This window comes from Dinoponera quadriceps, unplaced genomic scaffold (assembly GCF_001313825.1).
Source record: "Dinoponera quadriceps isolate SergipeBrazil2010 unplaced genomic scaffold, ASM131382v1 scaffold2747, whole genome shotgun sequence".
NCBI lineage: Eukaryota > Metazoa > Arthropoda > Insecta > Hymenoptera > Formicidae > Dinoponera > Dinoponera quadriceps.
The window spans coordinates 429-15940 of NW_014556753.1; the positions used below are offsets into that span (position 1 = coordinate 429).

The 15512-nt window shown below is 34.1% G+C and overlaps 1 protein-coding gene across 1 annotated transcript; it reads right to left on the minus strand.

The window, feature by feature from the left end:
- Nucleotides 1-798: 798 nt before the first annotated feature.
- Nucleotides 799-13455, minus strand: LOC106748066 (dual oxidase-like). Its single transcript, XM_014626263.1, has 8 exons — nt 13100-13455; nt 6000-6224; nt 4295-4513; nt 3080-3283; nt 2697-3009; nt 2013-2387; nt 1684-1901; nt 799-1335 (listed from the first exon to the last, which is right to left on the minus strand). Exons 1-8 carry the CDS (start codon nt 13253-13255, stop codon nt 865-867), a joined length of 2181 nt encoding a protein of 726 aa, XP_014481749.1. The 5' UTR covers nt 13256-13455; the 3' UTR covers nt 799-864.
- Between the last annotated feature and the right edge of the window lie 2057 nt (nt 13456-15512).

Sequence of the window (15512 nt, forward strand, 5' to 3'; positions counted from 1 at the left end):
TTATAAATTAATACATTTTCCTTCAATTTGGCTTATTTCTAATGTGGCAATATTAGAGGATTTGTAGAAAATATCCATATAATCCGTTTATTTTCTTTTTTCGATGTTTTCCATATCTTATCGAAGTCTGGCAAAACATCAGCGATGGTCGCCGTTTCATATAATTTTATTTATTTGCTTATAATCGTTTTTGACTTTTTATATATTTTACAGCTGCTTCTCGTGATATTTTCGACCCTTTTAGATACGTGAAAAAGAAAAGCTTCGAATCTTTTAACATATGCGGTACTCATCGTTAAACTTCGTTCTTTAGCTAAAATCGAATAATGGCAAGGACCTTCTGTATAATGTGTCGTACGAGAAAAGCTCTTCTACTTGTTCGTTCAAAAGTTGTCGATTAACCGTTTTTAAATAAAAATTTGCCTGGTAATGTTCTTATTAAATAGATTATATTTTTGGTAACGTCAACTTTGTGACATTAAACCGTCATTTTCACGTCTTGAAGACTTCAGTTAGTGTCATCAATAGTGGTCAGCTAAGGATTAAAATAAAATGATTAAAAAATGTGTGCTTGCTGTTTGGATTATTACACATCAATTTTTCAAGGAAAATTTTCTCACTAACACCGTATTTTAAGACAGGCGTTATTTTTATTTTTTTAAAGTTCGAATTTATCATTAAATTTACATTTTCATGACTATATGTTTGAAATTTTGTAACACATATTTACAATTTTTTTATAATTCAATTACATTTAGAAAAAATATCATCTACACATACACATACACACACCCGCGCGTGCACGTGTGAACGCATGCATATAAAATATTAAAAAAATATATCTTGTTTTAATTTACGTTAATCTCATTTCACCTTCTTGCAAGCGACACCGGAATATCTATTAGTGGATGTTCCAAATACAAGGTCATTAAGCATGGAAGCGTAAGGAGTGACCCCAATACCTCCTCCTACCATCACTGCAACTTCGAACTTATACCAATCCTGATTTCCTCCCCCAAACGGACCCTCTATCCGTATTTTCGGATGCTCGTCTTCCGGATTATAATTGCAAGGATCGAAATAATTCCGCAGTTTCCATGTCCATGGTCCCTGAGCTTTGATGTGACATGACAAAAAATTTTCATGTGGTGCTGAAGTTAATGTAAAGGAATGAAACTCGTTGGACTTGAAGACGGTGCAAGCAAGACGCACCCACTGACCCGACAAATATTTCAAGTTTGGAGGTCTGTAGAACTTGATTTTTAATACATCTGAGGGTAATAATTCGGTTTCGATGATATCCAGAGCCATATATTTAGTTCGCAGACTTACGACCTGTAACACGAACAACAATATAGGATAATTGACAAAATATTGCACATAAATTATTTCTTATATAGCTTTATAATCATAAATATCAAAAATATAAATTATTTCTCATATCGCTTTATAATCATAAATATTGAGCTATTTTAGGCAACAACTGGACAAGATTTACTAATTCTTAATGAATATTGCATTGTTGTAATATACAAGATTTGTTGCATCAGCTTGATGCATGCATAACTAATTTATTATTTTATATAACATCGTGAGTATATCTATGTGTAAATACAGAAAATTGAAAGCATCGTTCTTCAATGTTATGTTATTTTCGAGAAATAAATATGACTAAAACATTACTTTGTCTAATGCATAAATAATCGCTGGGCCGACAAAAAATACCCAAAATCGTGGTGAGCCTGTTAGACGTGCCAAGCCATGAATTAGGCACAACGCGTACAGAACCACGTAAAGACTATGAGTTGACCAAAAGAATTTATAAGCTTTCTGTCGTATGGTTGGATGTGCAAAGACAAAAATGATCGTCATGACAACGAAGAGAAATATACCGGTTAAACCTGCAAGGAGAAAGGAGCAAAGTAATTATGCAATTCGCGTTTTTGAACGTTTTGCTTATGCGAATTCTTAGAAATTTATTTGCGGCCGTGATTTTTGGCAAAATTACATACCAGTCACTGTTCTGAACAACCAATAAGCAATAGTAGGTCGCGCGTCACTAGGAAAGCTGATTTCACTAGTGAGGCAACGGAGATGCGTTATCGGCTGTGTAGAAACGTGATAAAAATTAACAATATGACCAACTGTATGCAGCACAGAGAAAAAAAGTGCTGTACATGCTGCAATCTTATGAAATTGTATATGTGCGTCTAGTGGGATGTATTGTTGAATCGAAAATTCTTTGAGTTTCGTCAACAAATTACGCGACATCGTCAACAATAGAAGACTGTAGCAAAATGATAGCGCAGCTGCAGATCCTCTGGTTATAGCAATTCCTACGCCCATTATATGTCTCAGATCTGTATGTTCCGCCATGAAAGAATAATCTGAATAAAAAAAAGAAAGTTTGAGATTTGTAAATAAAACGAATAAATCACTTTATTGACCGAAAGACATTTTTGCGTAAACTCAGACATCTTTCCAGTAACATTAGTATTTGAGCAGATATTTAGGGCTGGTTTTACAACTTTCGGTTAACTTAAAGCGCTAATTATTCTATTGGATTTAACCTATCGCATTTGTCGTTAAGCAGAATTCATCAGAAATAACCATTAACAGTTGACATTTAACTGGTTGGTTAAGTTAACCGAAAGTCGTGAAACTGGCTACGGATAAAAAAAGAATCGAGTACTTACGGATAAATCTTTCGACAAAAAGAGCTATGGTAATCACATAGAACATAAAAAGATAGAATATATTTTGCCTGTTCTCTTCAAGGAAAGTTGATATAGCATCCCATTGTTTACGTGTCCAACTCTTCGAGTCCTCTGACGGCAGTTGATCGATATGAAAGCTAGTCATGCGCGCAACATTCGTCGATGTGTCGAGGAAGTTCTGCTTAGCACCTTTACAATCGAGACCGATCGCAACAAAATCCCCCTTGTATTCTTTCATCATTAACTTAAAATCATTATATGTAAGATAGTCTTTCCTTTCAAGTCCGGCATCCTAAACCACGATCGATTTAATTAATATGTATAGGCAGAATTATTGTGACGATCTGATAATGGAGACATACTTGAAACATGCCGTCGATCAATTCCGTAACATGATCATCCGAGAGACTCGTAGTACGTGCTATTTCCACTAGCGATCTTAACATTTCTGACAATTCCTCTTTATCGATTACACCATTGCTGTCTTTATCGCACATATCAAAAATGATGCGTAATTTGTCCTCGGTTTTGCCGCGAGAAAACAGTAAAACTGTGTCCAAGAATTCCTGAAATTTGTTGTTCTCAGTAACATGTAAAAATAACGCCGCTTTTTACAAGTTATTTTCAGTGAAAAATGTGAGTTTTACTTTATAATAAAGTTTAAGAGTCATACATTCCCATAAACGCATATCTTATCAGCAATGAGAGAGAGAAAGAGAGAGAGAGAGAGAAATGTGTTTATTATCGCTTTAGAGGTAAGCCCTCTGAAAAGCTAAAGTAAGTTGCAAAATTGCAAATTGAGAACGAAAAATATTAGATAAGTAAATAAATCTGATTATACATCAAAGTAAATAAATACATTACAGATACGTTTCAAATATACAGTTGAACATCTGACAAAATACATGATCTGTATTGTTATCAAAAAGCTATAGAGAATTTAACAGACCGACAACTTTTTATTGTCTCAGATACGCGTAAAATTTATTCTTGAACAAATTGATCAAGTCGGCTGATCGGATTTTGAATGGAAGAAAATTCTAAAGAGAAATTACGATATTTTTAAAAGATTTTTGTAATACGATGGTGCGACATTGTGGAAGTTGAAAAATTCGCTGCGGAATGCGAGAGGAGGAGCGAATAGTGAGAGAAGTGAGGAAATAGCTGACCAAATACGACGATTATTCGAAATAATGAAATAATAGAAAGAGAGAGAGATAAAGATACGGATACTTATTTTTATTTTAGTATTTATTTTCCGAATATTGAACTTAAAATTTTGATACGTCACGGGAATACATTTCCCTTTTTTCGAACGTGTATCCGTTATAAAATTTTTAATATTAATTTAATCAAACAGTAGAATTTATTATAATTGTAAATGACACTTTCTTCTCTCGCTTTATGTAACTTTTATATCAATCTCGTTCTCGTATAATAATAATAATAATTATTATTATTATTACAGATCGTAAAAACATGTTGAAAAATTCATTTGCAATTCTGAAAATTGAAAACTGTTATTATGATAATCGAAAAAAATAATAAAACTAGTTAAAAACAAATGATGATTATACCTGGAAGGAAATTCTACCGTCGCCATCTTTATCAACAATATTGAACATTTTTTTTACAAAAACTGCATCAGGCCGCATACCGAGAGCACTCGCAAATTCACTCTTAGAAAGCGAAGTACGCATTACTGTGACGACTTCACCAGTATCACTGTCTTCCGATCGCCGCCTTCGTTCGCCAGGTCGTAACCCGAAAGTCAAAGCATACGCTTCTCTAAAGAACTAAAGATATAAATTTATCACACACAAAATGTCATATCGAGATTATAATTGTTTATTATATAATAATAATTAATAATTCAATTTTGGATAAACTTATAAAGAAAGACTCACCTCCTATGACCTTGACTTTAACCTTGACATGTATTATAAAAGTTATTGTCTTAAATAATTTTAAAAAAATTTTAGCTGTTGACCACTGTTTATTAAGTCTTGAAAATAAACTACTTATAAAATAATTGTAAAGCCCATATGGACATATGGCATAGCACACAGTTATGGGGCATAGCAGACAAATCTGACATAGATCTGATATAGATATCATCCAGCAATTTCAATTAAAAATGCTCAGAATGATTAGAAATGCACCCTGGTATGTGACAAATGAATCATTCCACAAAGACCTGGATATTCCCAACTAAAGGAAAAAATCGAAGCCGTAGGACACAGATACAAAGGATGACTGGAAACTTCTAATATACTGGTCTCGAATCTGCTACAGCACGGCTTCTTACTAGGAGACTTAAATGCAAAATTCCTCTGGATCTCATGTCCTAAGACTAAATAAATAGAATCAACTAATTGGGTATATCATTGAATGTAACTCGCCCATGCCCAGTTCATTGAGACATAAATCGTTAGATATCCCGATGGGTATAAAGAACTTAACTTGGATGACACAAAAAAACTTAAGATGTAAGTATATTACAGAAAAAAATGACAGCGGTATAAAAAATAATTTACAAAAAAAATTGTTAGAAAATTACAATAATTTTTGTATCCCCTTCTCATTGACGGAATTGATTCTCGATTTTTTTTCAAAACTGTCTTAATACTCTACATAACATATTTTAGCTATCAAGATCGATTAAGCCAATTTAGAAAAAATTTAACTTTTTTATTTTGCAAAATTTATTTATAACTTTTGTAAAAAATGTTTTTTTTAAATTAATACTTGGAGTAAATTAGCCCTAGAATGATAGCAATTTACTCCCCTAATATGCATCAAATCTGAACGGGGGCAATCCAACTCATATCTTGTTACGGCCTTTGTTATCAGGTTTCGTCACCAAACTTTATCCGCTATTTGGAGCCAATTTGCTGCCAGGTTGTCACTAAGTTCTGCTTGGTATTTGACGTCACTTTGAAGTCAGATTTTGTCATCGAGCTTTGTTCGATATTTGGCGTTAGATTTTGTCACCAACTTTTGCTCGCTATTTGGCACCAATTCAATGTCAAATTGTCACCAAGCTTTGATTGGTATTTAATGTCAATTTGGCGTCAAGTTGTATACGTATGCTTTGCTATATATCTGCTAGTAATTTGTCAACACCATGTGATAAATTAAACTCTGTTACAAATTTGTAATGTTTTTGACGCCAAAACTTATAACAAATATTTAATATTATTTGCCTGAAAAGATCTGGCTATCTAGATACTTATATAATTTGTAAATATATATACAAGAGAAAGGCCCTTAAAAACAAACCTGTTCGAGTTTTTTTTGTCGGCGCTCTTTGGTTTCTGCTTTTGCCAGCATGACATCTCGTGCGACTTGAGTAAGTGTGAAATGTTTCTCTTGTGATGCCAAGAACGCCTTCAATTTTGCAATGAACTTTCTACGTGAAGCCAGTGAATCGAGTTCAAGAACAAGGTCGTAATCGCGTGGTATGCGTAATAACACAAGAGCCTTACGATGTCCGTTTTCGCTTTCCTGAAAATACAATTAATTATTTTAATTAATTATGGATTACATAGTTGCATAAATCGACTCCTTGTTGAAAATTTCCATGTGAATTCCCACGGAAATCCATGGAAATTCATGTGAATCCATATTGGATAAAAAAAGTATATATAAGCAATAGTCCATATCCACATGGTTAGCGAAATATCATATAGGAATCCACATAGTAAGCAAAAATTCATATAGGAATTCACATAGATTCTTACCCGAAAAAAAAAGATTATATATGATCATGAAAAATTATATATAATTATATATAATCATACGTAATATATATATATATATATATATATATATATTATAATATATATATATTGGGTTGGCAAATAAGTTCGTTCGGTTTTTTAATCGGAGTAGGTTTACTCGTTCTGCTATCTCTTTTCCACAGCGCTATCGCACAACGCGCTTGCGCAGCTGAAAAGCGACGTTCCACTTCACCTATTTGTAAACATACGCCGGTTAATACCAGAGTATTGTGCGTACTGCACGGTTGCAAATATGAAAGAAAAGAACGTCCATTTTCGCTATATTTTACTTTTTTATTTCAAAAAAGGCAAACGAGCTGCGGAAGCTTATAAGAAAATTTGTAATGTGTATGGGGACGATGCTTTAACAGAACGTGTGTGTCAAAAATGGTTTGCCAAATTCCGTTCTGGAGATTTTGATGTTAGTGACGCGTCCCGTTCTGGTCGTCCAGCAGAGATTGATTCAGCTGTAATAAAGAATACCGTCGACAAAAATCCATCGCAAACAGTACGAAAGATTGCTACGACACTTAATATATCCCACACAAGTGTAGAAAACCATTTGCGTCAGTTGGGATACGTTTCTCGCCTCAATGTTTGGGTGCCGCACGAATTGACCGAGGCCAACTTAACCGCTCGCATTTCCATCTGCGACGCGCTGCTGAAACGCCAAGAAAACGATCCATTTTTGAAGCGGTTGGTTACGGGAGATGAAAAGTGGATCGTCTACGATAACGAAGTACGTAAAAGATCATGGGGAAGCAGCAGTGAACCACCACAAACAACCTCGAAGCTGCAGGATCGTACCCAAAGAAAATTATGCTCTCAGTGTGGTGGGATTATAAAGGTTTTTTATTAAGCTCATTTATTATGAGCTCTTACTATCAGGCAGGACGATCGATTCAACTGTATATTGCTCCCAATTAACGAAATTGAATCAAGCAATACGTTCGAAACTTCCAGAATTGGCAAATCGAAAAAGAGTCGTCTTCCACCACGACAATGCCAGACCCCATACTTCATTAACTACTCGCAACAAATTGTTAAAGCTTGGCTGGGATGTTTTGCTTCACCCCCTTATTCACCGGTACCCTCTTATTATCATTTGTTCCGGTTGCTGCAAAATTCTCTGAACGGGAAAAACTTTGCTAATAATGAAGCTGTTAAAACGCAACTGACATTACTTTCCGGACGAACCATGTATGTTCCCTCTGCGGACATTGGGACCCCATTACATGACCAAATATTTTACGTGAAATTCGGTACTCTTTTGATTTCTGGAGATAAAAATTACGTATTTCCGTTAAAAAAAAATGTAATATACTCTGTTTAACCTCACTAAAGTCACAATTATCCATGTCATGATCACATATTTCTACGTAAAATTTTTGCTCTGTCGATTTCTGGAGTCAAAAATACATGTTTTCATTAAAAAAATTGATTTAACTTTAAAACTTTTAACATTGTCACATACATTAAAGTTAAGGTCACCACCGTACGTCTCCCTCCATATCCTACAATTTTTGTCTAAACATTATTTTCATTACACTTCACCCAGCGAAAATTATCGGAGTGATTGATTAAAATGAAACACTTTATATATGTATATGTACATAGGGTGTCCCACTTTATTTTTGACAGTCAAATATCTAAAAAATAAGGGTAACTCGGCAAAATGTCCTAGAAAAAATGTATACGGCCACGAGGACAAATAATGATAAAATTAATTAAAAAAAAAACAATTTTTCAAAGTCAAGTAAAGATCGCTATTTTTTTAATGGAAAGTATTATATTTTTTTTAAAAATCTGAAAGCATTTAATTTTATATAAAAAAGTTATATATATAAATATATAATATAAAATTACCATAAAGCTAACAAATTATACAATTTAAAATATTGTTTTTAGTATTGTGTATGCTCAAAAACTTATTTATTATTAAATTAAAGGAAAGGAGAATCAATAAGATTGTTTTTGCATTCCCTCTCGATCTCCATTAAACCCTTTTTTTATATCGTATAATCATGAGGAATGTCAAAAATAATTATTAAATGAGGAAAAACTCGACCCATAAAGTAATAATTACACTGTCCGACACCATTTTGCAACACGAATATGAATAGTTATTTCCGATAATTATATTTTTGCCTGTTGAACACGAATCTATTTTCCAAATTTGGCTATTACGTTACAGTTTGGAGAAAAATGGCCTCAAAGAGGCCAAAAATGATGATTCTGAAGATTTTTGTGGCGTTCTGAGATTGGCAGCAAATTTTTTTTCTAAATTTTATTAATGCCACTCGGAAGTACCAATTTTTAGCTTTAAAATGCAATTTGTTTTGTTTCGATATAATTTTTTTGTTTTCGAGATGTAGCTAGAATTATGTACAGCGACAGTAGCACGCGACTGCAGAGGCGACTCCGTCCTAAGAAGATAGAAAGGATACGCACATAAAACAGAAGCTGCGTACATGTGTGAAGGCGCGGCATAGCAGCGTGCGTAGCATATCTACCTATCGTCCCCAAGGTGAAGGTGAATACAGCTTATAGTGAAAAAATGAATTTTTTGATTACTCTTGACATATGGATTCCCATAAAAAAGTGAAGCCCACAAATAGGTGATCACTATTAGTTGTTTACAGATTTATTGGGTGTACAAGTATGACTTTACGGATTTTTTGATAAAAAAAAGCATTGATTTAATACAAAAATAATTTATACTTTACTCAAAGTATGCTCCACCGGAAGCCATAACCTTGGCCCATTTTTCAGGCAATAAACGGATTCCACGCTGGTAGAAGTTTGGTTGTTTTGAAGCAATCCAGTTATCAAATCAATTTTTAATTTTTTCATAAGAACTGAACCTTTCATAAGAACTCTCCAGAAAGGGCCGACGCCATGGATCGGAACAAATAGTAATTTAAGGGAGCAATGTCTGGTGAATACAGCGGGTGAGGTAAAATTCCCCAGTTCACTCCTTTCAGATAATTTTTGATGGATCCATGAACATGTGGTCTGGCGTCGTCATGCTGTAAAATTAACTTGTCATGCCTATTCTTTCATTCCGGTCGTTTCTCCTTCAGAGCTCGGTTCAAACGTATTAACTGTAGTCGATACCGTTCACCAGTAATAGTTTCAGACGGTTGCAATAGTTCATTATATACCACACACTTCATATCCCACTAGATATACAACATAATTTTACTGCTATAGATATTTCGCTTTGGCGTTGATGGATCTAGTTCATCGGGCTTAACCCATGCTGATTTGCGTTTAGGATTGTAAATCCACTTTTCATCGCCAATAATAATTCAATGTAACAAAATCCTTTCTTTTTTTATTGTTGCAACAACAATTCGCATATGATTTTTTTTTTCAATGCCTCTTTCTTCCAATTCGTGTGGCACCCTACTTCTCTACTTTTTAACCATTCCCATTGCATGCAGACGTAAGGAAATGCATTGTTAGGTAACATTTAATGCTGTAGCCAATTTTTTTCTGTTTGACATGCATCTTCGTCAAATAATGTTTCCAATTGTGCATCTTTACATTTTTTCGGTGGCTTTCAATGCTCTTTATCAACCAAATCAAAATCATTGCTTCTGAATCGTTTAAACCACTTTACACACATGTTTACCGATGGAGCATGTTCTTTGTAAACTTCCACATGCAAACGATGATTTTCAGCTGCACTTTTCTTAGAAAAAAATAATGAAGTAAAACTTCCCCCAAATGGCGTTTTTCCGGTACAAAATTCGACATTCCAAAGTGATGAAAATAATAGTTGTCCACACTTCAGTTAAATGATATGTACTACATTTTAAAGTTGCTTACATATCTTTGAAATACATGTATTGCCAACTTCAACACAATGCTAGCAGTAAATCTTTCGCCATCTATTCAAAATTCGTAGTCATACTTGTACACTCAATAAGTGTTTACACAAAATTTATTACAACGCCATTAATATATAGAACACATCAAATAGGAAAAAATAATTTTTTTATCATGAGCTGCATTCACTTTCATCTTAAGGACAATAAATATTATAGTCTAATCTGACGTTAGTATGATGGCAGAGCAATATAATTAACAAAAGTATTTGATTCATTTATTAGTCATAAAAAAGACTTAGATATTATAGTAGCATATCTAGACTAATAATTAATTATGACTTTATGGATCGAGTTTTTTCTCATCTAATAATTATTTTTCTCCTATAATAATTATTTTTAGCATTCTTAACGTGACCATACAATACAAAAAAATTGCAATACAAAAACATACAATACAAAAAAATTATTTAGTGGAAAAATTGGAAGGGATTCAAAAACGGCTTTATTGATTCTCTTTTAAATATATAAATTATATAGGGTTTTCCATTAAGAAGTTTCATTTTTTATTAGAAATTATTAGAAAAACAAAGTTCATTTTGGAAGAGTGATGATATTTTTATTCCAATGCAAAGTGTAGACTATACGATTAAGTGTGGAACACGATATTTGATCAATGGCCGCCTCGACTTATTTTACAAATGGTCATTTTTTTTAGGAAATCATCACGATTTCGTGAATAACATTTTTATATTGTCCTTAAGCTCTTGAATCGTTTGCAGAGCATTAGCGTAGACCTTATCCTTCACATAGTCTCAAAGAAAATAGTCTAGCAGCGTTAAATTGTGCGATCTAAACGACCAATTAAAGTCTTAGCGTCAAGAAGTTATGCGTCCAGAGAACAATCAACGAACGTACGGCGTTGTGCATGGTCTACCGGCTTCAATTCATGTGCCAGCTGAACTTTGTAAACATGCTAAGATCTTTATGCAAAATATGGTGCAGGCTGTTTTGCGATATGCCCAATTACTGCGAACGTCTTGGAATGGACAAACCTGGATTTCCTATGACACTTTCAGCCACAACAACAACGTTTTCGATTGATCTGATTGGCTGAGCACGAGTTAGAGTCTTTACATTACTAACTTGACACAAATACTTTCAACAAATACTCAAATTTCTTGGTTAGGTTAGTTGCTAGACAATTGCTAGACGAGAAAATGCTTCGTTACGACCAAAAGCAGTGAATTTTACGTACCGTCTCCGCGAAATTTACACTATTTCTGTAGTGAAAATTCACAATTTCTATACGTTGCTGAAGAATATATTGTTTCATTGTCGTTAATCGTATACTTTTTATTGTGAGCTGTTAAGGAATGATAGTTCTATCTTTAACTCAAATGACACGAAATTTAAAATTAAACCTCTTAATGGGAAACCCTGTATATTACTTCGTTTCGTAAGAACATGTTTTAAACATCGTTTTCTGGACATTTTCATTATATATTATGCTTGAATTAATTCTCGCTATTGACTAATAGAAGTCAGTAGTTGTGCCATTTCAACATGGCCGAAAGTGATTGTTGACGTATATGAAAATATTGTCATTAAGCTTTAATAATCAGTGTATGACATTAGATCGTAGTGCAAAGAATACAATTTTTTTTTTGTGGTTGCAGCGAGTCCGCATCTGGTGCCCATTCTTTTCGATAGAGTTGTGGACCAGAGGTCTCCCCTCTCGTCCGGGTTCGCCCGGCGTCTTTGCACCGGCGATTCAGACCAAACCGAATCAGGAAATCCGGTCGCAGTACAGATTATGTTTATAGACTTTCATTCATTTTTTTATAATAAATAATAATAATAAATAAGTTGCTGCAAAGATTATGTAAGCGAAAGTTTCAGATCTGTTTAGATCTGCTTCAAATTCTTTTCAGCATTACGTTGGACTTTTTATATTCATAATGAAACAAATGTACAATATAGTGTTTAAGGAAATAGGAACAAAATTCCAGTGTGACACTGGTTCAGCTAAAAAGAACAAGTCCAATTTAATAGAATCTCTTCAAACAATAACAATTATAACGCACTGTGCAGAATTCGAACCATCAGTTGTACTTCATACAACGATGTGATGTGATGGCACTTTTCAATATAGAATACGAGAAACTCAATTGCGCTACACGGTATTCAAATAGTAATTTAAAGTCAATCTATTCTTAATTAAATTTTGATCAAACATTTTTATTTTGTTTCCTTTATTATATTGGCATTAAATATTTTACTTATTAATCTCAAAGTGAAATTTTATTAACGTTAAATATTTAAACTTGAAATTTCAAATATAAGGTTTTTAAAGTTAAGTTCAGGAAAGACGCAGCAAGTTCCATCTTGCAAAATAATACCAAAAAATCAGAAGATCAAAGAAATAGTACCCTGTTGAAAATTTCCAGGTAGATTCTCATAGAAACGCATGTGAACCTATATAGGAGTCCATATGGTGTGTGGAAATCTATATAGGAATTCACATGGTTCGTGAAAGTTCATATAAGAATCTATGTAAAGTCTCGCCTAAGACTTGAGTTTATGACGCAAATCCCTAGGGGCCATCATAACATTCCACATAAATTTCCTATATAAATTCCTACCTAGTTCTTTTCAACTGGATAAACAAAAAAATTAGAATAAAAAAATGTTAAAAGCAAGAAATTTGACGATATAGTCTTTAAACGTTTTATTTAAAATTAACTTGTATTTTTATAAGGAATACCTGTGATTCCTCCATAGTTATCGTGTTAACGCTGCTGAAGTCGAATGTGCGCAGTTCTTCTCCCTTTCGATCGACGATGTGCAACACTGCCTCTGGCCCAAATTTCACTTTTACGAGACGACGATGGTTCGCGTGCAACCACTCACGTACAATCATCTTATCGACGCAGATACGACCATCATTTCGTTTCTGAATCGCCTCCTGAAGTATCTTCAATCTTCGTCGCCTTCTATTTTGCAACTTCACCAATCCGTATCCTGCACCGGCACACAGAATCGGTACGAATCCAAGGAAGACGCAAACGTAGATGTAGACGAATTCGCTACCCTATAATATGTAATTCTACTGAAAAAACTGTAATAAACTTTCGTGTCCTCTTCATTCGAAGGTTTCTTATTACAACCTTGAATTTTATAGCGACATAAAAACCACAACCTAGGAAGAAAAACTGTTTAGAGTAGATTCTAAGATGATAATTATTATCAAGGAAAAAACAAAGTAATTATCTTAAATTAATAAAAAGGAAATTGAGATATTAAAAAAGTTATAAGAGAAACCGAGACACTTTTTTTAAAGGCCTGTAAAATTAATGGTTTTTGAGATATCGAAAAATTATGATGCTGTAGATTTATTAAGAAATTGTAATATCAGTAGCAATGAGCAGATTTTTTAAACCAACTCTTTTCTACTTGTATACAATTATTTTTTTCGATGTATGTGAATGATCCATTGTGCCCCATTGCATTGTAGATGGGACATAGTAGGACCCAAAAGGTTGTACTAAGAAACCTTCGAATGATCTATTGTGCCCTATTTCTGTAGATGGGGCATAGTGGGACCCAAAAATATTTCTTCGTTTTGGAATATTTTATTTAAGATTCTTAATATCTTAAGATCAAATCTTATAATACATTTTATGTACGAGGTGTGTTCATAAAATAACGGGAATTTTTAAATTTTAACGATGTGTGAGCAGGGACGTTGGTACGAATTTCGCGGCGACCCGTCTCATGCCCAAATCATTAGTAAAAATCGAATAGCACGAGCCAATCGATATGTTTAGGTCTTCAGCAACTTCTCTAACAGTGATTCTACGATTGGCCGATACTATTTTCTTCACTTCATCAATGATTTCGTCTGTTGTTGACGTGCTCGGGCGTCCGGCACGCTCTTCGTCGTTCACATCTTCTCGGCCCTCTGAGAACATTTTATACCACAGACAAACGTTGCTTCGGTCCAAGGTAGCTTTACCATATGCCACAGTTAACATTCGGAATGCGTCCGCGTACTTAATTTTGTTTTTCACACAAAATTTGATACAGATTCTTTGATCCATTTTTTGGAATAGGCAAAAATCGAAGACGAGCCAAAACACGTCCAAGCAAAACAGCTGTCAAAGATAAACTGAATATTCAAAATGGCCGAACTTGTCGCCATAGGTGAGGGACATAAGTACCAACATAACGCCACAAAAAAGTCGAAAATCGAATATACGTAACCCGCGGAAATTCAAAATTCGCGATACTTTTTGAACAGACCTCGTATGTTATCAAGGACATTTCTAAATAACATGCAGAAAGCCGTCATTCATTGTTTATTCAAAAGTTATAAGTAAACGAAGTTTCACAAATATGATGTATCATGGATTAATCAATTAGAATATTTTATATTAAATTAGCCAGTCACCTATGAGGGTTTTCGAAGCTCGCCCGGTAATAAACAGAATTTCTAATTAATAGTCCAGAAGAAAGATTTCAGACATCAAGGTCAAGGTCATTAGGGGTAGATTCATAAGTAACCTTCCGAAAGTTTTACCAGTCGCTCACTGTTCATTAAAAAAATATTAACAAAAGAACGGATATACGTTAAATATATCCATTCATATCGACCATTGCCTAAAATCTTTCCGCTGGACCAACAATTAGAAATTCTGTTTATAAGCGGGCGGGCTCCGATAGCCCACATAGATGATTGGCTAATTTAATATAAAATTTTCTAATCGATGATTCAGCGGAAATACTCTAAGCAGCAGTCGATGTGAGTGGATGCTTATATTTTCGTTGATCGTAAACTGTGAAATTCTTTCGTTAATATTTTTTTAATAAACAATGACCGCCGTCTAAAACCTTCTGAAGGTTGCTCAAAAGGTTGACCTCTATCTATCACATATGTGAAGGTCAAAGTCAACTGCGAGGTGTTCTTTAACACGTTTGCTACCAGAGCTTGAAAAAAAAATTTTGCACTACAGCCCAGGATGTTTTTCCAACTTCCTCGAAATTGCTGAAGTGCTGCTCTGCGAACGCGTGCCCCATTGATGCGAAGAGGTGATAGTCAGATGGCGTCAGGTCTGGGGAATACGGCGGGTGCGGAAGGATGTCCCATCCCAGCGATTTCAAGCTGTCTTTCACTGGTT

Bases quoted from the DNA above. Each gene is read 5' to 3' on its own strand.
- LOC106748066 (XM_014626263.1), bottom strand. From the start codon at position 13,255: ATGATTGTACGTGAGTGGTTGCACGCGAACCATCGTCGTCTCGTAAAA. The intron at 3,284-4,294 runs GTATAATCATCA...AACAAATTTCAG, and splicing joins ACGGTAGAATTTCCTTCCAG to GAATTCTTGGACACAGTTTT. The intron at 1,336-1,683 runs GTAATGTTTTAG...TTCGTGTTACAG, and splicing joins TTATTTATGCATTAGACAAA to GTCGTAAGTCTGCGAACTAA.